This window comes from Lissotriton vulgaris, chromosome 10 (genome assembly GCF_964263255.1).
Source record: "Lissotriton vulgaris chromosome 10, aLisVul1.2, whole genome shotgun sequence".
Classification (NCBI taxonomy): Eukaryota; Metazoa; Chordata; class Amphibia; order Caudata; family Salamandridae; genus Lissotriton; species Lissotriton vulgaris.
Window position 1 is genome coordinate 187705024 of NC_141698.1, and position 22245 is coordinate 187727268.

The following is a 22245-nucleotide window of genomic DNA, read 5'->3' on the forward strand; positions in this document are numbered from 1 at the left end:
AAACTCTTTAGGAAAGGAATATTTTGAAATGTGTATTATGTGTGCAGAGGCCGTATTATTATTTTACTGCCCCACTGACTTACATATCACAGAAAGAAGTCAGAGATCAGCAGGAAATCGGACAGTATAATTCCGCACAGCCATTTAATCCACCACAGTGTTGACCGGACGTTAACTGGCAACGTTGTAGGTGCTCCTTTCTTAGTCCATATCGTCACTAGTCTGATTTCTCACCACTTGCCTTATAGGTGAAAGGAGCGTCTAGTTCCCACAGCGTATAGAAATGTGAAAAATGGAGGCATGGTCCTCCCAGCTCTAGAGAAGGATGACACTAAGATCTATAAGCAAGGAAGCTGTGCATTCTTTGCAGGCCCTGTGGCAATACTCTGGGTACCCAGAGCTAGCTTATTAATAGGCCACCAAGCCTTAATACTGATACATAATATAATGTGTAACAATAAACTGTATACTTTAGTGGGATGTGAACAACATAAGTTTTCCTTTTCTGTACAATATTCACATACAGAAAGAAAATGCGTTTGTGGGAACTGCAGTCCATAGCCCAGTCCTTTGGCTGGAGAATTGTTCCTTTTGTATCACCATTAATGACATTAAAAAAATCATTGAATAGTGACCACACAGCGCAGATTTTGTTGTCCTTTTGCAAGCTCGGGATTGCACGTGTTGAAAGTCTACACGAAAAAGGGGTGGTAGGGAAACTTAGTGTTTCTTCAAGTCCTTAGATTCAAAGAGCTTCATACGTTCTTGTACAGTTAGACCTTCCTTCAGGCTCTGGCAAACAAATGAAAGATACATTTAGAATTGGATCCTCTCAGAGCAAATGACATGCATAAAAGTCATACAACATCCGCCTAAAAAGTGCAATCACAAATGTATCATCAGAAACAAGGATTGTGCAAGTAAAGAAAAGATGGTCACATGAGTAAGGTATTAGTTGAACATGCTAGTGAAAGAATTAGATGTTTCCATTAATGATTTAATGAGTATCTCAAAAAATGGATGGGATTAAATCTTAGTGTGCACATAATTAATTCACAATTTATACACTTTCCTGACTGCATCTAAACCTCCTGAATTCTCTACTGATTACCAAAGGCCTGTATTAAAATTGTGTGGTGATGTTAATTATTCTAATGTCCAGAAGAAATACTAAATTCAAGAATAATATACTAACAGGATAGTATGGAGGAAGAAATTAATCTAGATTTTCCTCCAAGATAGCTTGTCTTCCAAAAATCAGAAAAGACTCTTTGTTATCATCAAACTCTAAACAAGACCCAAAGTCAGTAAAATAGCAACTGCCTCCATGAAAACATAGTACTTTTCATGCCGGACCTTGCATGTTTTAAATCAAGTGTTAAAACTGATTAAAAAAAAGAACTAACCTAATAATTGTCAGTTGTGAAATTCAAAGCTATTTTAATTAAAAATAAAACAGGAGGGTTATTTTATAGCCGCCTCAATGTAAATCATTACAGACAGTCCTAACCCATATTTAGCAACTCACCATGACTTCTGTTCCCAACAACTGCTTGCGTTGGTTTGAAGTCTCTTGCCGTGGGCTGTGGCGAGTCACAACACATGGTAAGTTACTGTAAAGTTTTTTTTTGTTTGCCTAGAGGACATTGTTATCATGTTTTCTCCTAATAAACACACACATAATAATCAAAAGAACTTTGTGGCTTGAAATCCAGAAATGTACACAAGCCTTTTGCTAAGCTTTGCTTTGATCACCGCTCTTTGAGACACATGAAAACTGTAATTTTCTATATTTATTATACCGGAAGGCAATGTACAAAGTACATGTTCACTTACGGTTGTGTTCCAAATCTTTCTTTACATTAGTAAATCAAGTATCAGGCTTGTAATCTACAACATTATCTCATCAATGTTTTCTTTATTGCTTTCTTAGGAGCTTCGCAGGGGGTCCTAATAATACACTTCCCTACGGCTATAATTGAGCACAAACAAAACACCCTATAGTGTAGCCTAGGTTTTTTGTGTTTTCAGTATTAGTGCATTCTGCCCCCTGCTGTGTAAAGTTAACATATCATAGCATGGCAACCCGAAGATACACGATTCTCCGGGACGATCAGATGCCCAGCAAAAGTTCATAGTATTTCAGTTTGCTTAATCACGATAGGAACTAGTGTGCCAACCCAGAGTGCCCGGGAGAAACACTGTGACAACAAGCATTTACACGACAAACAAAATGGGTTGATTAGATGGTCAGACGTTTGTTTCTAGAAACACACGAACACAAGAAAATGTATTTTTACATCAAAACGTGCTTTACTCATGCATGGTGAACGTTTAGATTGTGTGTTCGGGCTTCTTTGTGCATAATTTGGTTTACCTATGTGAAGGGGAACCTGGATGCTGGTACGTTTCAATTCTCCCATGAGACCTGCTCAATAACGGACTGTCAGAGGAAAAAACAACAAAGACACAAACAAACAAAAAGTACATAAATCTAAAATGTAATGCTTTTCATGAACCACATAAATAAACCCATGAGTCCAGACGTGCTTCAACATAGCACAGAAGGCTTGCTTGAGTACCTAAACAGACTGCAACAGTTAACACATATAATACAAGTATAAGAAAGTACATAAAGGTCCAACACTCCTATCCTATGGAGAAATACCCTATTGTCTGGGTGTAGTTCACTCTTGAGGTTTGGACCAACTGCTTCTTTCTCAAGTCAGGTATGGTGGCAAAGATTGAGTGTATCTACCCAAAAGTCCTTTCCTTGCAGTAGTTATCCAGACAATTCCATTAAATGAAAAAGAGACGAGCAAGTCTTATCCTTGATATGATTGTTTTTATTTTCTTTTATTTCATTTGCCCTTAAATCATCTATTCCTTGGGTAATAATACATTCCATTGTATGTTTTGCATTGTTGGCATTTCAAAAACAGCCCACACCTGTTTTCTCCCCCTGCAAGGCTGTATAGCCTGGAGCTTTTTCAAGGCTGAAAAGTTGAGGAAAGCGTCAGTTTAACTGATCAATTAATACAGGTGCGTTTACAACCACGAGTGTAGGGTGTTCAGTTTGAATTGTGATAGCCTACATGCATATCCCCAGGGATGAGGTTGTGAAAGGTGGTGATGAAATTCAATGGTGTCATGGTATAGTACCCCAAAGGTGCTACCATTAAACACTGAAAATTAAAAAACTCTTTCCTTATGATACTGGCATGCAGCCATAATATCAGCAGACTTATTAATTCGCACTAGAGTTGTGCAGCAGTAAATAAAAATATTGAATCAAGTTAAACATGTAAGGTGTTATAAGTGCTAGAGGGATTTTCATAGGAGGGACTCGCTTGAAGTTGTGGGTGGAATCCGAGAAATCTCCCTAGCATAAGAATATGTGTATGGCAGAATGGCCTGTGTTACCTCATCAGAACACTAGTTAAAACCTTCAATTAAAAATTATCTGTATTTCGGAGACAAAAAAATAATACAGTTCCTCTCAGTTTTCTTGCATTACGTCATATGCGTAGAACATGTTTACAGTTTGTGCATTGTTAGTTTCTTAGTCTGCTGTTCTAAATGCATTATTTTTTTGTCTGAATAGCACATCAGTAGAACCAAAACAAGACTACATTGGGAACAACACAAGGTTATCACCTCTTTGTGGAAAGTCTGGTCATTACTCAGTCATTAAAATATATATATATATACTTATTACAAAGTTAACAGTTAAAAGTGGTGGTGTCCCTCTAAACGGCATAATTTAGAATGTGCACTGTTGCCCTCAACAAAGATTCTTGGGTGCTTATCCGCCACAGGCTAAATCCCCTCTTCAGTCGCTCCGGTTCTATTTGTCGGCGTCCTGGATGAGCGCCATTTTAAAGGATACTGGAGAATATAAAGTCCCTCTTCGATGTTCAGAGCAAGCGGCGCTCCAGTTTGACGGTAGAAATAGCCACCATCTTGTAATGTAGTATGCTAATGTATCGAGATCAGGGCCATCGTTACATTAGTATTGAATGGGCATGTTCCCTGGTTTAGGGGGAATTGTAGAGGCTGCCTTATTACCAAATGATTTCATTGTAACAGGTATTATGAAGATGTCGGAGAGGAAATTATTCACATGTATGTGACATCCTCGAACAGGAACACCGGCTACAATTCTACATTGTTAGGGTCTGTGGTAACTTACTAATAGGAAAATGTGAGATAAGGACCTTGTTATCTTTTTTAATTTTTTGTTTGTAAGTGTAAGATGATTGATCTTCCTTTATCCTATTATGTAACCTCGTACTTCATGCTGTTGGAAATGCCTCTGTGTGAGAGCCTCCCTATGCCAGTCTCAGGAGGAACCAACAAATTGTTTTGGCTATGGTTAGAGTGGTGCTTGTCAGCAGGAGGAAAGAGGACATGAATCAGAAATTGTCATGCATGTACCCCCTCCTATAGTAGTTAGAGGGTAGGTTCATTTGCAACTCACCATTATTTTTAAGACCAAGTTTGTACAATAATGTGAAATATGGTTTACACTAAAATGTTGTATTAACCCAACCCCTGTTGGCAGATCCTTTCAGGCATTGGAGGAGCTCCGCACTGATCAGGATAGAGGGGCTGATAACTGTGTTGCAGTGGTCGGGACAATGCTGCCAAACTGGTGGCATCAAGACCGCCGATTTTCGATTTTACTGTTGGGCTGGTGGTGTTGGTGCCACGGCAGCGGCATGCTTCGGCTCATAGCGAGCCTGCAGCACATGCTGCTACTGTGGCACCACCACCTGAACATCGGTGCACTGTGTACCATACACCATGTCGTGCATGGCACACAATGCAGCCACAACAGTGCAAGCAGAGGGGGGCACAATATATGTTCCCATACACTTTGTCCAATGGGCAAAATCGCCCTGGGGCCCTGTTTGGGGCCCCATTCCTGCCTTTCTGCCAACCCTTGCATGGCGGGCTCCCGACCTTGAAAAGGTTGGTGGAAAGGCTGGTTGCGATTGGGACGGCGGTGCTGGCATTGGCACCGCCTCCTATTCCCACATTCTACACCGCTGCCGGATCCAGGATCCTGGCAGAGGCAGGGGTCTTGTAACGATATGACCGCCATGGACATGATCGGGCGGCTGGATTGAAGAGGAGGCGGCGGTTGGACCGCCACCACGAAACGTAATGCAAGAAAACAGAGGAATTGTATATTTTTTAGCCTCCAAAAACACAAATAATTTTTAGCTGGAGGATTTAACTAGTGTTCTGAAGAGCTAACGCAAACCTTTTGGCCATTCACAAAATTCTCATGCTTGTGAGATTTCTCGGTGCCGTGAACAACTTCAAGCAAGTCCCTCATTTGTAAATCCTAACACGTATTGCAATTTACATGTTTAACTTGATTTAATATTTTTATTAATAGTCTGGTGATTTTATGGTTGCGTGCCAGTACTGTAAGGAAAGAGTTTTTTAATTTTCAGTGTTTAATTGTATCACCTTGGGGGTACTATACCATGACACCATAATTTCTCCTTAATTTGACAACCACCTTTCACAAACTCATGCCTGTAATATACATGTAGGCTACCACAAGTCAAACAGAACACCCTTTACTGATGGTGGTGGACGCACCTTTAATAATAGATAAGGTAAACTGACACTTTTCTCAACTTTTCAGCCTTGAAAATGCCCCAGGGTAAACAGCCTTGCAGGGGGTGAACTACGTGTTGGCTGTTTTTGAATTGCCAACAATGCAAAACAAACAATGGAATGTATTATGACCCAAGGAATGGATGATTTGAAGACAAATGAAATAAAATAATATTAAAGAGTAATAACAAGGATAAGACATACTCGTCTCTATTTCATTTTATGAAATTATCTGGATAACAACTGCAAGGAAATGACTATTGGGTCGACACACAATCTTTGTCAACACATATAATACAGTATGGACTAATACAATGGATGACCAGGAGGCCATCTGACTTAGCTCCTGCAGGACATGATTCCCAATATTCACTGAACACACAGACAAACTAAATGATTGAAGAACAAACGCCATACCTGAAGACAACTGGTGAGTATTATACAAATGGGTAGACAACTGGGGATTCAAAACAGTATTCTTTACTGTGCTGTTTTTCTCAAAAAGATCAGTTATCACCAAAACACCAGAGCATTTTTTAAGAAAAGGTACAAATCATTATTCCACCTGATGCCATTTCATGATTGTATCACCATGTAGGTGTCAATAAAACAACTGATTACAATGTAGGTGTCAAAAAAACAACTGATTTGGTCTTTATCAGTTGAAAACACACCAAAATTAGTTGGAAGACGTTTCGCCTACATTTGGTTTCATCTGCTGAATTTCAATAAAATCTGTCCATTTGTTTACAGTTTTAGGATTTATTTTGCATTATAAAGTTAGAATCATTTTTCTTAATGTATAAATCTTTTAGTTCTTCCATCCAAACAAGTCTTTTCCTAACACAGATTTAATAACAGCTTTTACAACGTGATGAATAAGGAAGTAAACAGCATTGCACTATATTAAAAACAATACAGGCCATTAAATCATGTTGAGTATGGGCAAATAAAGGAGAATTACCTTCCTGTGTACTGTAGTACTCAGTCCTTACTCTCTCTTCTTCACAACCGTTTGGGTTCAACTTGCGTGTCACAGGCAGGACTGGAAATGTCTTGTTACTTACCGGTAATCTTCATTACCCCGATTAGGGTCCTCCCCGTCCCAGTCCTTACTACGTGAGGCAGTCCTGCCTCCACCCAGCCAATCACAACGCCAGTATGCTTAAACTACATAAGCCCCGCCCATCTACCGCCATGCCTGTTATCAACAAGACTCCGACACAAACACTGCAGGAGGGAGGGAGAGACGAGGACTGGGACCGGGAGGACCCTAATCGGGGTAATGAAGATTACGGTAAGTAACAAGACATTACCCCCTCATGGGTCCTCCCCGTCACAGTCCTTACTACGTGAGGAACTCACAAGCAGAGAACCAATAAAAAAAAAAACGCAGGACACTAAGGATCCATGCAGAGTACAAAACTAATCAATAAAAGATCAATGAACAACAGCGTTCAAGACGCCAACAGAAAAACTGTCAGCAGAGGCATGTAAAACATCAAGCCTATAATGTCGCACAAATCTGTGATGAGACTGCCAAGTGGCTGCCCTACATATCTCCTGGATGGAGAACCCCGTCGCCTCAGCCCAGGAAGCAGACAAAGAACGCGTTGAACTGTGGAAAAAGGTAGGGCTAGGACCTTTCTCAGGATTTGCCCGGCGCTAACCGCCCTTGTACCATTCAAAATTTACCAAGCAATGAGGCAGGCGCCGGAGACCAGAAGGCAGGAAACAGAAGTTTTATTCCGACGGAGCAGAACACATCAGATCAGACAACAAGGTATCATCTCGAGGTGCTCTAACAGCCTCTCGGAGGCCTGGCCTCTTATACACTGGTTTATGGCATGTGACCTTCCTTTAATACCATCAGATCTTTGTAAGGCAAGAAAAAGACATCCCCGTAATCCTAGTGTCAATCCCACCCCCATATACCTTCACAATAGAGGTCCTCAACCTGCTGATAAGAGGAGGGGACCATCACGCAGCTGAGTGTTCCGTCGAGTCTTAGGATGTGTGCGCCTGATCACATCACAGGGGGGTGGGGAGGCCTGGATCAATAGAGGGTCCTTTGAAGGAGAGCGACCTCATACAATAAAGGGCAGTAAATGATATCTCCCGGCTTAGGCAATGGCCTCGGACCTGTGTGGACAGTCGGACACGGGGTGAGGGGCCATCAATGGAGTGGTATTCATGCTGCGTGGACAATCCAGCGCGGGAGGGAGGTTTATCAACAGAGGGGCATTCATGGGAGGAGAGGAGGTGTTGGTCAGGCGCTGGCGTGACTCCCAAGGACAGGGTCATGCAGAAGGGTTATGCTCATGAGGGGGAGGGAGGGGGAGCCAGGGTGCGCGGAGGATGCTTGCTGGGTCAGAGGGACGTGCTGGCGATCGATCGTGGACAGGGAGACCATGATATCTAAAATGGCTGCCGTGCACGTAGTACATAGGTGACAAGCTGGCGCAGATAATGTTCAGATCGCAAATTAAAATTCCACAGTCCTCCCTTTTAACATGTCTCGCCAACTTGTCAGTTTGGATTTATCCCCATAAGGCCACGTATTTCTACTTCATAGACAGGACTCATGTGCTCATTTCGGAAGTCCAAAGTCTTTGGGCACATACAGTTAGAAACAAGGCCGCACAAAGGTGGCAGACATTGGATACCTAAGCAACACCCACATAATATTACAACAGGTATCAGCACGAAGGAAAACAATTTCCAACCCCAATTCTTCAAGGTGTCCCAAAACCAGTTCCCAAGCGACCATCCTTCTTGTTCTTGGTGAACCTCTGAGGAAAGTCTGTGGAGGTGTTCAATGGCTTTGTAGACTGAAGGCGAGTTGTCAGGCACGTATGTGCAGCAGCTGGATCCGATGATGCGGCATGCTCCTCCTCGGTCGGCTAGGACCACGTCTAGGACAAGTCTTATTTTGAAGGGTCACGAGGCGGACCGCCTGAAGTTCCGCAGTGTTGTTGGCGAGGATACCAGCAGTGATGTTGATCGTTGTTTCTACTGCCTGGGTCAGGTGCCGGATAGCGCGGCTGTTTGCCATTGGGCCCCACAGAGGAACAAGACCCTTTGCTGCATCCAGGAACTGTGCTCCGGTGGAGTCGGCTTGTCCAAGGTCGTCTGCGCGCCTCTGCCGGTGATGGTTGGCAGGGGCTACATATGTGGGTGGAAGAACGAAGGCAATGTAACAGATACCTTTCCAGCCTCTCGGGAGCCAGGTGTAAGCTTTGGTGCCACACACAAAGTACATGTTTGGAGAAGCAACAAAGGAAGGGGGGTCAGCTGAGTCCAATGTTCTGGTGATTCGGCAGGCGCTGTGACCCACCAGTTGCGTTCCCTGGCCTTCTAGGCACACAAGGCCGGTGACATTAATAACAGACAGGGCCACAGTCAGAGTGGCGGTAGTTTGTTTTTGCAGATGAGAGAAGGTGGTTCTGGCTGGATTGTGGAGCACCTGTACTTCGACTCGTTCTTTGGCTGGAATGTCTTTGATGAAGGTGGCGCCTGCGAGCGCAGGACACAGGGCAGTAGGAGTCTTTTCGGCTTTGTTCAGCCAGAATCCAGAGTAGAAGTGTGACACTGTCCGGCTGGAGGTGGCGTTGTCCTTGTGGCTCTCCTGCATGAGGATCAACCAGGCAAGGCAAGAGCCGTGAACTGAGAAGGGTGAAGGGATGAAGGGAATAGAGTGTCCAGTGGCATGCGGGAGCAACCCACAGATCCAACAGTTCGTAGCATTCGCAGCAAGGTTGTGTTGGTGCAACAGTTGCACGAAGGAATTGTTCCAGAATTCCCTGCGCCTTTCTCGGAGCTGAGGCGACAGAGAGATTAGGTGATGCTCTTTCAGGGGGGGTCGGCTGTGCAGTAGGTAGCAATGCCTCATGAGCCGGTGTGCTTTCCTCCAGAATCCAGAAGGAGGTCATGAGGAGGAGGCAGAAGAGGAAGACAATGAAGAGTGCGATTGTCTTTGATTTGTGCAAGTTGTCAGTCTTTGGATTTCTATACTGGGTATTTCCTGTTGCTTCCATCATCTTCTTATCTGGCGCTTCCATCATCTTCTTATCTGGCGCTTCCATCACCTTCAAGGGAGCTCGGTAGCGGGCAGAACCACAGACTTCGTTTAGCTTCTCTCCCGGCAACCCTTGATTGTGTTTAGGTCACCGTTCTGAGATTTAACTTAGTCCGTGGCCTACTTAGCCGAAACTCCCTCCTTTCGACGCAGGAAATACCCTTCTCTGGACGGCACAGTGGGATCGGAGAATTTTGCAAGTTCGAGTGCCTCAGTATCGGGATAACAGTCCAATATCGGTCGGTCTTTGCTCAGGAGCTCTTCTTGGGTGCTGACGTTTTCTGTCGTGGCCAGGTTTGCAGAGACCTTCCGACAATGATGCGCGTGCAGCCAGTGCTTCTTCCCCTCCACTCGGAGCGCCGTTCGGGTGGTGATCAGCACTTGCCAGGGGCCCGTCCACCGAGGTTCCAGACTCTTGGTTCGCTGGAAATTTCGTATCAGCACGAAATCTCCTGGTTGGATGTCATGGCCGGGGCCCCTGGAAGCATCGGGGATGGCTTGCTGCACCTGTTGATGAATGACAGACAACGTTTTGGTTAACTTGCACAAATAATCAGATAGTAGGACGTCTGGGACGTCATGAATGGAGGTCGGTTTGGGAGCAGTCCAGAGGTTCATCGGTCGCCCAAACACGACCTCGTAGGGGGTCAAATGGTGCTTGGTGGGGGTGGAGCGCATCGATAACAAGGCCAGTGGGAGGGCATCCGGCCAGTTAAGTCCAGTGGTGGCCACTATTTTTGCCAGTTTCAGCTTCAGTGTGGCATTATGGCGTTCCACTAGACCGGCGGATTGGGGGTGGAAGACCGCATGAAACCGTTGCTTCACTCCCAACCCCTTTAGTATTAGTTGGATAACCTCAGCTATGAAGTGGGGGCCATTGTCGCTCCATAAAATTCGGCAAAGGCCATAGCGAGGGAAGAATTCCTTCAGTAGTACTTTGGCAGTAGTCATGGCAGTGTTGTCACGGGTTGGATAGGCTTCTACCCATTTGCTGAAGGCACACACAATGACTAGTACATACTTCAGGCTTTGGCATCTCTCTAGTTGGATGTAGTCCATCTGAAGGACCTCAAAGGGGTGATTGGGGGTCCCAAACCCTCCCCGGGGTACTACAGTTCCTTTCCCGGGGTTGTGTTGCAGACAGATAAGGCACTGCTGAACCAGGCGTCTGGCTGAGTCGGGGATTTTGTCATTGTGCCAGACTTTGGAAATGAGTTCGATCATGGGTGCAGATCCTATGTGTGCGGGGGAATGTGCCATTGTCAGTATGGGGATCAGGTATGAGTCGGGCAGCAACCACTTGTTTGCATCCTTCGTTCGCCAGCAACCCTCTTCGTCCTTCAAACCCACCCTTGCCCACTTAGTCAGTTCGTGAGGGGTGCTGGCCAACTGTATGTCTCTGATCATTTCCCTTGTGTCACTCCATTTTTCTGCTTGTGACCTGGTTACATATATGCGTGTCACCGTCCTATTCTCAGCTGTGGTTCGTGCAGTGATGTCGGCTAATGCATTCCCTTGTCCAACTAAGTCTGTCACCCTTTTGTGTGCTTGACATTTTACCACCGCTAATCGTTTGGGGAGGAGAACTGCTTCAATCAGAGCGGAGACGAGATCTCCATGGAGGATCGGGGTGCCGTGGGACGTCAGGAATCCCCTCTCCCTCCACAGGAGCCCAAAATGGTGGACCACTCCGAAGGCATACTGGCTGTCCGTATATACGTTCGTGGTGGTCCCTGCGGCTATGATGCATGCTCGGGTGAGGGCTATCAGCTCTGCTGCCTGGGCAGATCGTTGTGTGATGCAGGCTGTCTCAACTACTGTTCGGGCTGTTGTTACTGCATAGGCAGCTGAGGTGGTGCCATCTGGGAGTTTGATGCATGAGCCGTCTACAAATAGCTCTCCATCGGGGTCAGTAAAAGCGGTGTCTCGGAGGTCAACCCTACTCCTAGTTTGTTCGTCCGTGAGAGTCACACAGTCGTGGATGGGAGGAACGTCGGGGTCATTTTCAGGCAGGGGTAACAATGTGGCGGGATTCAAAGTCGTGCATCTCTTTAGGGTGATGTGGGGTGCAAGCAGAGTCAACTCGTACCCCGTCAGTCGTGCGCTAGTCAGGTGTTGGGTCTTTGTCTGGTTCAAGAGGGTGTCGACTGCATGGGGTACTAGTACTGTGAGGGAGTTGGAAAGTACGATTCCCTCGCTCTGACGGATAGAGACAGCAGCGGCAGCTACTGCTCGAAGGCAGGCAGGTAAAGCTCTGGCTACGGGATCAAGAGTGGCGGAGAAGTAGGCACAAGGGCGCTGCTTAGGACCAATCAATTGAGTCAGGACAGACAATGCGCATCCCTCCCTTTCGTGGGTGAAGAGGGACGCTTTCTCATCTCCTTCACCTTGCTTCTTAACAATAGGTAGGATTGGGCTGTTGCAGACGTTGCTAACCACTTCTTCAACCACTCCTGCATCTACCAGAGACTGAATGATCGCTACCAGTGCCTTCTCACCCTCTGGGGATATCCAATATTGCGGGAGTTTCGGGAGCATAGCGTCCTGTCGTACAGTTATGTGAATAGGGTCAATCATCATTCGCCCCACATCAGAGTCATTTTTGGCCCACAGGTACGGAGGCAGGGTGTCAAGCAGGGACAGGTCAGCGTTAGTTATGCAACACATGTGTCGTGGGGGACGGGATCTGGGCATATCTGGGTTGTCGTACAGAATGACTCGTATTCCATCTGGGGAACACCTAATGGTAGCTCGAAAATGTTTCAGTAAGTCAATGCCCATAATGGCGTCAGGGGAGTTGGAGGAGAGTAGAAATGTCGCGTCAGTGGTGTTGTTTTCTAGGTCAAAGGTAATAGGTACGGACAGGGGGTTAGTGGAGGGCGTCCCATCGAAACCTATCGACGTTATGTGTGAGCCAGACAAGGGTGCCCTTGGAATCAGTCGTTTTGATAACACACTACGTGTCGCCCCAGTGTCTACCAAGAATGGAGACTCTGTACCCAAGACCTTAGCGGTGACATAAGGACCTTGCTGGTCAACACAGAGCTCGACTGGATCCCTCCCTTGCCCCTGGCAGTCCTATGCAAAATCGGGGGCATTTTCACCTTCGGATAGCTGATATTGGTTCTGTCGGGGACGGTCAAATGTGTTCAGTCTTCCTGATCTGTCATTGTTGGTGTCGTTGGAGTTCCCTTGTCCCTGTACTCTATTCCTCGGACCACCTGCCACATCCCTGGAATCCCTATTTCTATTCATCTCTAGCAGAACCGGACACTGGGTTTTCCAATGGCCGAACCCTTTGCAGAAGGCGCATTGGTCATTGCTAATGTCTCTCCGTCCAGTGTGGGATGTTGGGGTGTGATCTTTAAGAGGTAGATCTCTGGGGGTGTTTGATTGGTAGTTCCCCCTTTGATGTTCCCGTCCTAGCGCTATACCCTGTATCTGGGCTATCATTACCCTTTCCTTTAAATCTTTCTTCTTTTTCTCGGACGCCCTATCATTCTCATTCTTTTGGTGCTCGTAATACTGAGCCATCTGAAGGATAGCTGCGGGTTTGGAGGCCCCCCAACTACTCTCGCTCGTCTGCAGTTTTTGGGAGACTTCTTGTGTTAGTCCCTTTACATAATTTTGCACAAACAGGTGTTGTCCGGTCGCGGTGGTCATGTCTTGGCCACTGTAGTCGGAGAACACTGTCTCAAATCGGGAGAAGTATTCTGACACATCTTCCTGGGGTTTCTGTCGACAGGCCGTGACGATCGACCAGTCTACTTTTCTTTCCGGGACCAGTGTTTTTAATTTCTGAACTATCTTATCTGGGAGTTCCAGTATGTCCTTCACTGGTTTATTCCCCGGCTCTCGCTGTCCATCTAGTTTACCGAGTTGGTCCCAGGTATGCCCGAACAGATCCGTGTGGTCAGCCTTCCGGATTTGCTTCCACACGTCAGCCGGCAGACATAGCCCAAAGAACAAGTCAATATCTGCTAAAGTCATTATTGTCGAACCCAAGGCTGTGCCTAATTCGGTATAAAATGCTGTCGGGTTCTTTCTTAAGTCGGGCAGGGTTTGCTTAAAGGTTAGGATATCTTGTCGGTCCCATGGTTGGTAAACCCAATTGTACACAACCCTTCCCTTTGCATTTTCGTTATTAATATCATCGCTCGTTCCCTGGCCCCGTGGCGGGATCCAGTAAGGAGCCGCTTCTCTGATAGGCATCATAGTATTGGCTACTTCTGCCGAGGTTGTTTCAGGGACCGTAACCTTGGCTTCTGGTTTCTGTTCTGTGAGGTGGCGGAAGACCTCAAGCATTTGCATGAAGAGCTCCGTCGCCTCACGTTCAGTCCCATCTCCAACATCAATTTTCCTATACTGCGTTGTTAGTTTAGCGGGACCCTTGCTCTGATACCTATCTTCATACGCGTTCAGGGTGTGGTAGCTGAATCGCAAAATGAAATGCCGTCTGTGGCTGTCGGCATGTGAATTATATATGTTCATTGTGTACTCTTCGCTCTCCCTTCGTTCTACTAAGGTCTTTGCTATTTTGTCGATCCCATCCCGCTCATCTTTGCTTAACCTACTTAACCTGGCTGATGATTGTTTGCTAGCCTCGGGGTCGTCTGACGAAGTTGTTAATGTGGCTGGTGCGGAGGCCGTGAGGGCCGGTGCACTAGCGCTAGGGTCACTTTCACTCACACTCGGGGCTTGCAGGTTTTGTTGGCTGGGAGCATATGGAGGGGGCATGTAGATGATTGGGGGACCTAGCAGTAACTCATCGTTTGCCCGGTGTTTGGAGGGCAGTTCAGGGTAGAGCACAGAGGGGGTCCTAACAGGACATTGGCCTGTCGACCCTGATTCCTGGTTTTGCATAGTATCTTTTCTTTCTTTTATTTCTTCTTCTAGTTGCTTCGCGGCTAGGTGGGCTGCCTTTCGTAATTCTTTCCCTATTTTTGCTTCTTCTCTTTTCTTTCGTTGTTCCGTTTCTTTGCGCCACATGCCGATACTGTCAAGCATAGTGGGCGTAGTTTTATTCTTCTGGAGCGCTATTTCTAATGTTTTTATTTTATTTTCGTCAAAGGAACCTATCAGTGGCCACTGAGTTTCAGGGTCCTTTTTCGTATATTTATGCCATAGTTTAGTGTAAGCTATAGCGACTAGTCCATACTTAGTGAACATGTCCTTATTAGGGGTGCCCTCCAGTGGAGCTGGATGGTTCATCTCTAATAAGCGGTCCGGGCTAAACAGGCTACCAACCAGTGGGGAGAAGACAGGCATGACGGGTTACAACGGGGACAAAAGTCTGCACTACCTGTCTTATCACGGCGGACAAAGACTAGACAGAATATTTCTATTCTACGTTATTTGGAGGCCGTGAATACCTCAAAAGAACCAATACCGAATAATCGGCCAATCAAACAATCCAGTGGGGAGAATAAGTGGGCACGAAAAATTATCGTTACCCACTCTTTCTCTACCTGCAAAGAGAGGCCTTGTTCTTCCCTGTTTGCAGACAAAGAATCTCCAGACAATAATCCACGAACGACAGTTCGGGAAACAGTGGGGGAGGAAGATAGGCACGACGGATTACAATGGGGACAAAAGTCTGCGTTACCTATCCTTCACTGCTTGCAAAGAGAGAGCCTGTTTGTTTTTCCCCGTTTGCAGACAGTGAATCTCCAGAGGGTTTCAACAAAGCGTAATACTAGTATTATCCAAACAGAAACAATTTTCCTCAATTCGTCGTGTTTACACGACCTTACCCGGACCGCATGGACGGTTTCCTGTCCTCCGGATCCAGCGCCCGATCGTCCTCTCTCCTTCGTGTTGTTCGCGGCACTCCTGATGGTTCCCAGTCAGGACCGTAGATCACTCGAGAGAGGTCTGTTCAGAACTAGTGAAGGTCGGATGATCGGCTGTCAGACGAGGGTCTATCGGACACGAGCTCTTCCCGATCGTTGCAGTCGTTCACTCTGTCATCGGGACCTCTCCCACTGGATCCACGTGTCGCTGATGGGCCCCACGCTTTGGGACGCCAAATGTGGAAAAAGGTAGGGCTAGGACCTTTCTCAGGATTTGCCCGGCGCTAACCGCCCTTGTACCATTCAAAATTTACCAAGCAATGAGGCAGGCGCCGGAGACCAGAAGGCAGGAAACAGAAGTTTTATTCCGACGGAGCAGAACACATCAGATCAGACAACAAGGTATCATCTCGAGGTGCTCTAACAGCCTCTCGGAGGCCTGGCCTCTTATACACTGGTTTATGGCATGTGACCTTCCTTTAATACCATCAGATCTTTGTAAGGCAAGAAAAAGACATCCCCGTAATCCTAGTGTCAATCCCACCCCCATATACCTTCACAATAGAGGTCCTCAACCTGCTGATAAGAGGAGGGGACCATCACGCAGCTGAGTGTTCCGTCGAGTCTTAGGATGTGTGCGCCTGATCACATCACAGGGGGGTGGGGAGGCCTGGATCAATAGAGGGTCCTTTGAAGGAGAGCGACCTCATACAATAAAGGGCAGTAAATGATATCTCCCGGCTTAGGCAATGGCCTCGGACCTGTGTGGACAGTCGGACACGGGGTGAGGGGCCATCAATGGAGTGGTAGTCATGCTGCGTGGACAATCCAGCGCGGGAGGGAGGTTTATCAACAGAGGGGCATTCATGGGAGGAGAGGAGGTGTTGGTCAGGCGCTGGCGTGACTCCCAAGGACAGGGTCATGCAGAAGGGTTATGCTCATGAGGGGGAGGGAGGGGGAGCCAGGGTGCGCGGAGGATGCTTGCTGGGTCAGAGGGACGTGCTGGCGATCGATCGTGGACAGGGAGACCATGATATCTAAAATGGCTGCCGTGCACGTAGTACATAGGTGACAAGCTGGCGCAGATAATGTTCAGATCGCAAATTAAAATTCCACAGAACGACCTTGCGCATGAGACGGAGGAGGCAAATCCAAGGACCTGTAAGATTGGCAGACCGCCTAACGCACCCACCGGCTGATCGTGGAAGTGGAAACTTTCTTCCCTTTAGCCACACCCCCACAGGAGACAAACCGAGCAGGAGAAAGCCAGAAACCCAGGGAACGTTGGAGATAAATCTGGAGAGCCAGCAGGCAAATCAGGAAGAATCTCCTCCTGCTTCAAATGAAAACCGGAAGAAACCTTTGGTAGGAAGGCCGGATCAAGCCGTAAAACGACCCGATCCGGAAGGAACTGCAAATAAGGAAACAAAATGATCAAGGCATCCAACTCGCCCAACCAGCGAGCGGAAGTAATGGCCAACAAGAAAGCCACCTTAGCGGACAGCCACAACAAATCTGCCTCAATCAAAGGCTCAAAAGGGGGCAACTGTAGACCCCGCAAAACAGTAGGTAAATCCCAAGAAGGAACGAGAACAGGAGAAACCGGCCTACGAAGCCGAAATCTCCGAAGAAGCCGACTAACCAAAGGGGCAAAACCCTCCAAGGAAGCCTCAGGACCCCGACAAGCTCGAACCGCTGCCCACTGAGCAGACAACGTGGAAGGGGAAAGGCCTTTGAAAAAAACATCTCGCAGAAAGTCCAACACAGAAGTAGGAACCCCCAATACAGGATCCACCCCATGAGAAGAACACTAAGAAAAAAAAGAACCCCAAAGACGACCATAGCACTTAAGGGTCGAAGGGCGGCGAGACAACTGGATGTCACGAGCTACCACAGAAGAACAGCCCAAAGACTCCAACGTCAACCGCTCAAGAGCCAAGCCGTCAGCTGCAAACGACGAACACAAGGCAGGGACAGGAGCGGAAACTGAAGAGGAGATGGACACAAAGGAAGCCGGACAAACCGACCCTCCGCCAGCTGCAACAGGAGAGGACACCAAAGGTGGCGAGGACAGAAAGGAGCAATCAACAGGACCGAAACCTTCTCCCCCCGACTCTTCTGCAGCACCCTCGGGAGGAGGGGAATGGGAGGGAATGCATACAGAAGACCCGAAGGCCAGGGAATCGAAAGCGCATCCACCGCCCAAGACTGAGGACACAGTACCTCCGAACAACACTGGGGAAGGAGAGAGTTGAAAGGAGACGCAAAAAGATCGATCCATGGAGTCCCGAACCGAAGGCAAAGGGACTGGAACAGAGGAAGAGAGAGATGGTACAGAACAGAAGATGGAAGGTTGCGGCTCAGAGCGTCCGCATGAAAATTCAACTGTCCAGAAATTTACACCGCCCTCAAGGCCAACAGATGAGATTCCACCCAAGCACAAATCATGGAGGCCAACAAGTTCAGGGATGCGCACCGGGTCCCCCCCTGACGGTACAGGTAACAACGAGCCACCTGGTTGTCGGTACGAACCAACAGATTCGACCTGAGGAGATGAACCTGAAAGAACTGCCCCGCCTCCCAGGTGGCCGCCAACTCCCACCAGTTCGAGGAACGGGCGCCGCCCCCCCCCCCGAGACCACCGACCCTTGGCTTCCAAGGACCTCAAAGTGGCCCTCCAACCCCAAAGACTGGCATCCGTCATCAACAAAAAGGGAGGAGGAAGACAAAACCGCACCCCCTTCTCCAGATTGGGAGTGCAAAGCCACCAGTCCATGTCCCGAACCAGAGCAGGAGAGAGAGAGAGAGGAACTAGAGCCGCCTCGTAATCCGCTCGGGAAGGGTCCCACCGAGCCAACAGATGAGTCACCAAGGGCTTGAGATGGAGGCGAGCCCAAGGAACTACAGCAGTGGTCGCAGCCATCAAAGCCTGGACTAGCAACCAAACACGAGCCGGTGCAGATGGACGACTCAACAGATCCCGCAACAGAGCCTGCAGGGAAAGGATCCGAGCAGGAGGGAGAAACACCGCCCCCAGAGAGGTGTCGAACAGACCCCCGATGAACTGAAGTTTCTGAACAGGATCCAGAGGAGACTTGGCCAGATTCACCTTGAACCCCAGCTCCTGGAACAGGAAAAACGTAGCATCCACGGCCAGAAGAGCCTGAGGAAAAGAGGAAGCAGAGACCAAACAATCATCAATGTAGGGAAACACTGAGAAACCCTGGTGTTGCAAAACCCCCACAGCAGGAGCCAATACCTTGGTAAAAGTCCTGGGAGCAGTGGAGAGGCCGAACGGCAGAAGCTGAAACTGGAAATGCCTCCCCTGGACAGTAAACCTCAGGAACCGCTGACTGGCAGGATGGACCGGAACGTGAAATAAGCGTCCTCTAAGTCCTGGGAAGCCAAAAAATCACCCTCCTGGATGAGGGGAATGACGGACTGTAACGTGACCATCCGAAAATGATCCAACCGCACCAATTTGTTCAGGGAACGGAGATTCAATATGGGGCAGAATGAACCATTGGGTTTTGGAACCAGAAACAGATGGGAATAGAACCCCAGGCCCACTTCCTCCATTGGAACCGGTACCACAGCCCCTTTCCGTAACATGGCGACACCGGACAACATGGCAGATCGCCACACGGGGTCTCTTGACAATGGGGTAACCAGAAAGAAATCCAGAGTGGGAGGGCCCCGGAAGGGAATCTGGTAACCCCACCTGATGACAGACAAGACCCACTGGTCGGAAATCAGAGCTGACCTACGGGCCAGAAACAAACGGAGACGAGCCCCCACAGCAGCATAGTGACTTCTGTCCTGCACCAGAGGGAGGTTGTTGCAGCTGCTGCTGTTGCTGTTGCTGAGGCCGGGATTTATAATGGAACGCAGCCCCCCGACCACGGGCCCGACCACGAAAGGGCTGAGATGACAAAACCACCTGAAACCCCTGTTTCTGAAAGAAAGACCTTTTCTTACGAGCAGACTGAAAAGGCTTTAACAACTTCTCCGCGGAGCGCTGCACCATCGTATTCAAAGCATCCCCAAAAAGACGGGGACCCTCAAAAGGCAGTTTATGGACCAAGGCCTTCTGTGCAGCCTCAAGACGCCAAGGTTTTGTCCACAGAGACCTCCTTCCAGCCACCGCTGCCCCAGCTGCCGAGGAAAAAGCCCACAAGGAATCAATAGTGACATCCGAGAGGAATTGCACCGAGACCTCCATTTGAGCCAACATAGGAGTATGGTCCCCCTGATCTTGAAGACAGTCAAACAGTTTCTCAAAATCCTTAAGCAGGACCTGCGAAGCATTGGCCGCATAAGTGCTAGCACGCACCCCAAAGTCAGAAGCGGCGTAAGAACGCTTGGGAGCAGACTCCACCTTACTCTCCACCGGATCAGACAAAGAAGCCTCCTCCGAGTGCAAAGAGGAAGAAGAGGCGGAAGCCATAGAGGACAAAAGAGAATTAACCTTAGGAATTGCAGGAAACTGGGAATCAAAGTCCGCCAGGCGATACCGCTTCCCCAGGAATCGTGGAATAGCCTGCTTATCCACCTCAAGCCACTCCTTTGTGAGGATATCCTTCAGGACATCATGGAAGGGGAGGTCATCCACCACAGAGGAACTATACTGAGCGTAAAATCCCTCCTCAGCCAGGTCTTTAGGGTCAAACCCAAGCACCTCTCGAATATGAACCAGCATGTCAGTAAAAACCTTGCCCTGGACATACTTTCCCTTATGGGAATTGTCCATGTCTTCCTCATCTTCCTTAGCCCGCTTAGCTGCAGGCTCCAGCAGTGCAGACTGGACCGCAGAATTAATCAAGTCCTGCAAATCTGCCCTAGAAATCTGCAAGACGTCATCCTCCTGCAGATCCTGTACATTATTCTGCTTTGAAATCACCTAGCAGGCACAGGTGGAGAAGCCCCTTCACTCATGGCGAGAAATCCAGTGTGAAACAAACAGGAACTCAAAGTTCAAAGATATCAAAGTTCAAAAGATACTTTATTCGGTTTAAATCACAAAAACCATAAAAGTACACAAGCATAAAAAAGGTCCACAAGTCACCAGGCTGCATAATATGTAATAAAATACAACATGAAAAAACAGGGAGTACCCAATAAAATATGCAATACATGGTGGCAAGAGTTTAAAAACAACGACATAGACATTGATCAGATAATTAAAAAATTCATACAAAGGTTAACATTTATGGAAAATCAACTAGGACCAAGCGATCTTTTTGCTGAGTCTCACCGCTATGGTTAAAAATTTAGCCCCGTTGTAGATTTCCCATATTTCCGTCAGGAGTTGAAGGTACAACAAAGCTGGCTTCACTTGCCTAAAGCCTTTTCCTTTTAACAACGGTATAATGAACTTTGTCCTAATGCCCTTAAAATATTCACAAAAAAACAAAAAGTGGGCAGTGTCCATAATTGAGCAGCCATCGCATTTGCATAGATCTAAGTCCGTGCCCCTGGTCCAGCCAGGGCGGCCAGAAATTAAAAGGTGAATTTTATTCAATCGGAACTTCGTTAGCAGATACCTGTGATTGGCATCGTTGACAACTTTAAGGTAAAGTTCCGGGTCAGGGCCAGAGGAGACGATCAGTTGATGGGTCCTGACAGAGGGCTTTAATAGCTCCCTGCCCTCTCTGTCCATTCCTCTGTTCAGCAAGAAAGTGTTTTTAGCCCATTTCAAGTCACCTTTCACCAGACTAGAGGGTTTATCGAACAATTCGGGCCGGCCCAGCTTTTCACAAATTTGTTGCACATATTTCAGCCAGGGGATCTTTTCCCAATGATCTAGCAGTAAACAGTCTTTTAGGATTTCATGGTTCACTTCAAGCTCTGGATTTAGCCAGACTGCTAACCATTTTAGTAAGGGGGTCATGGCAATTTTATCCTCCAAGTAGTCCACGCCGCATTCCTGATGGACTATAAAGCTTGCAGTGGATCTTGGAAGGGAAAGAAGCGTTTTTAAGAAATTGTCTTCTGTAACCTGAAGCGATATGACTGGCCTAAAGCCCCACAAATCGGCCCCATACATGGCGATGGCAGTGCATTTGGCGGTGTATACTTTTAGTACTGCCTCAATGGGCTTCCCCCTAGTTTACGGGAGAAGCTCAACACCGCAGAGATCGAACGTGCCAAGGCTGTTTTTTTCTGTACCATTTGAGGATGCCACGTGGAACCTTCATCAAAAACAACCCCCAGGTAGGGAAATCGGGGGACTCGTGACAGCTTATGTCCATTACAAAATAATGACATCACTTTTTTTTGATCTTTGCTTTGTGGCCCACTACCATAACATGGGATTTGCCAAAGTTAACTCTTAAATCAAGGTTATTCATAAAAACATAAAAAGAGTTCAACAGGCATTGAAGTCCTACTGCAGTTCTAGCTAGGAGGGCAGCGTCATCCGCATACAGTAAGGCCGGCAGTAAATATTTCCCTGCCTTCGGGATGTCCTTGCAAGCTGCACCCAGAACTCTACCTAGGTCATTGATATATAGTGTAAAGAGCAGGGGAGCAAGAATGCAACCCTGCCTCACACCATTGATAATGCTGATTTTATCCGTGCAGTTCCCCTTTCTGTCGTAACGGACCGTTGCAGTGAGGTCCCTATGGAGGTCTGCTAGGAAATACACTATGTTAGGATCTATTCCGATGTTAAGGAGCTGACCCCACAATTTGGATCTGTTTACTCGGTCAAATGCCGAGGACAGATCCATAAAAGCAATA

General features: G+C 47.4%; 1 protein-coding gene across 1 annotated transcript in view; it reads right to left on the reverse strand.

Moving 5' to 3' along the window:
• Positions 1-580: 580 nt before the first annotated feature.
• MPRIP (myosin phosphatase Rho interacting protein) overlaps positions 581-22245 on the reverse strand; it is a 564937-nt gene continuing 543272 nt past the window's right edge. The window contains exon 22 of the mRNA XM_086940861.1: positions 581-792. Coding sequence (XP_086796987.1) covers positions 721-792 — 72 coding nt within the window. The 3' untranslated portion in view covers positions 581-720. The remainder of the gene's footprint in view (positions 793-22245) is intronic.